This window comes from Phoxinus phoxinus (genome assembly GCF_949152265.1).
Source record: "Phoxinus phoxinus genome assembly, chromosome: 20".
NCBI lineage: Eukaryota > Metazoa > Chordata > Actinopteri > Cypriniformes > Leuciscidae > Phoxinus > Phoxinus phoxinus.
The window spans coordinates 17726347-17728978 of record NC_136895.1 but is presented as its reverse complement, the minus strand read 5'-3'; the positions used below and the strand labels follow the sequence as shown (position 1 = coordinate 17728978).

At 40.5% G+C, this 2632-nt stretch overlaps 1 protein-coding gene across 1 annotated transcript in view; it reads right to left on the bottom strand.

Moving 5' to 3' along the window:
• s1pr1 (sphingosine-1-phosphate receptor 1) overlaps positions 1-2184 on the bottom strand; it is a 3639-nt gene extending 1455 nt beyond the window's left edge. The window contains exons 1-2 of the mRNA XM_079592167.1: positions 1760-2184; positions 1-867 (exon numbers count right to left, since the gene is read on the bottom strand). The exon at positions 1-867 is cut by the window's left edge and continues 1455 nt beyond it. Of these exons, the coding sequence (XP_079448293.1) occupies positions 1-675 (675 nt within the window). The 5' untranslated portion in view covers positions 676-867; positions 1760-2184. The remainder of the gene's footprint in view (positions 868-1759) is intronic.
• Positions 2185-2632: the final 448 nt, after the last annotated feature.

The following is a 2632-nucleotide window of genomic DNA, read 5'->3' as shown; positions in this document are numbered from 1 at the left end:
GCTGCCGCGGCCGTTGGAGACCTTGCGGAAGACCAGCTTGCGGCTCCGCGTGCGGACTAGGGCGTAGATGCGGGCGTACAGGATGACGATTGCCATAAGGATGACGCTGAATACGGTGGTGCAGAAGAGGATGTAGGTCTTGTGGTAGAGAGGCAAAACCGTGGAGCAGTTGTTCATGCTCTCGATGCAGTTCCATCCCATGATGGGTAAGCCACCCAAGATGGCGGCGATGAACCACACGGTGCTGATCAGCATGAAGACCCGGCACGTTTTGCCGTTGTTGTGGAGCTTCATCTTCAGCATGGTCAGGTGTCGCTCAATAGCAATGGCCAAGAGACTAAACACTGAAGCGGCCAGAGCCACAAACATACTCCCTTCTCTGAAGAACCACTGCGTTTGGGTCAACTTATATGTATTGGCTCCCGACAGCAAGATGTTTGCCGTGTAAACAACACCAGCCAGTAAGTCTGACAAGGCCAAGTTCCCGATGAAGTAGTACATGGGCTTGTGGAATTTCTTGGTCCTCCAAATGGTGAGGAGAACCAGAACATTTTCCAGGATGATGAAGCAGCACACGATGATAAACACGACAGAGTCCGCTTTGAGTCCCGGGTCCTTGTCAACATTACGAAATTTCCCAGTGAAGTTGTAGTGTCTGGCGATTAGGTCATCCATGGTTCGCACTGGCTTGGTACTTTTATATCCAATGTGCAACCCTAAACAGGCCACAGAGGGGTGCTGGTGGACTTGGGTATCCAGTTCTCCTCTCAGTATGATGTCATGTAAGCAAGGTTTTCTCAAGTCAGGTAAAAATCCTTACAGAGGATGAATGCGGTCCACAAATCCAAAAACTGCATCATGAAAACGCTAGAAGAAATAAAATGCCACAAATGAGAACACTGGAACGGCATATTAGCCTAGTATAATAGAATAGTTATATTTCTTGATGTTTTGAACACAGCTTCACTGAAAACTAGTTTAATTATTTTTTTATTAATTAATTAAAAAGCACGTGACAAAAACTTATAAAATATATAAAATCTAAACGAATAATTTACTAGTTAAAAGAGAAGAATTTACATGAAAAAGTTTGTTAAAAAAGTTTCTGTACATGTAGAACACAGGGAAAATGCGAGTAATCATTTAAAACAATCCCGCAAAATTAGAACGCTATTCGAATAGCCTATTCGCTACTGGAATGTTCGTGTTCTCTTTTTCATACGAATATCACCAATGTCAAATTTAGACGACATGCCAAGAATTGCCACAACAGATAGCCTATAAACTAAAGACGATTATACTGTTTTTTTTTTTTATCATATAGCCTAGCAACACTCGTAAAGCAACATATTTCAAACAGCCTAGCCTCCTGGAAATATAAAAACGTATTACTAATGTAAGAAAATTAAAAGCAAAACAAATTAATAATTTACTTTTTGTTAAAAAATGTTTTGTTAAACCCAGAAAAACGGAATAATCGCGCTAAATAATGCGCTACATTTTAAATATTTCCTCTTTGAATTTTCGATATCATTTTGTGAATACTAATTTTAACAGTCAAATTTGTACATGACGAGATATGTCAAAATCGCGATGAAAAAAGTCATTTCAAGAAAAAAAAATCTGTTATAAGTTACACTAACATTTATAACCGTCTATTACTAACTTTTATAGTAAAAACGTAAGCCTACTGACGGTTAAGATCGCTGTCGCATGACATTCGGAAAGTTAAAGATTGGACAAGAAGAGTTTCTCTTACCTTTAAACTCCAGACCAAACGTCTTGACCGTGTAATCCTGCAATATTGATGCAATATGGCCAGATATCAAAGGTTTGGTATTTATCGCATCGCTTGAGTCTCGTGTGGAGGATTGTAGGGGTAATTTTTCTCTGACTGGAGAGAGACTGGACAGCCAATTCTCCCCTCTGCAGTTCAGCCCACCAGTTTCATAGCCCTCCCCCTTCCCTCAGAATCATTACCCTCTTATTATTCCACAGCATCCAAAGCTCTCCAAGACATTCCAAAACAATGAACTTCAAACACTACGATAATAAAGAATGGCACGATATTTCATGTAATATAGTTATAGTTCATTATAGAAGTAGATCTGATTTGTATTATGTCAAATCACATTATGCTAAATTCAGATTAACCCCATATCCCTTGTTCTTTTGTTTCTTCCTATGGGAATGTCCCAGCTGCGTACAGACTCACCCCAAACACCACGACCTAAACAGGGTGGGCAGGCCAAGCATGACTGCTCATCTACCCCCCATTTGCCCTAATTTCAACTCAGCATTAATCACTTGCGCTACCCGGTCTGTTCAGGTCTACTGCTCTCAATGGCCCCTAAAGCTCTATTGCGGTCCAGAGGCCTGTGCCTCTTTGATGTGTCAGGGATTTACACCTCCAAGGAGGAACATCTTCATAGTTGTATTAATAGATTTATTGCCAGTCAGTGGTGATCTGCATCTTGTGATATTTTTATGAATGTTTTGAATATAAAGTGGCCCCAAAAAGTGTTAAGCTACCCTTAAGTCATTGTTCATCCATCCACCCATAAATCTCTCGGATGTCGCAAGCCAAACAGAGGTTAAAAAAAAGAGAACGTTGTGATCACAATCATGTGGT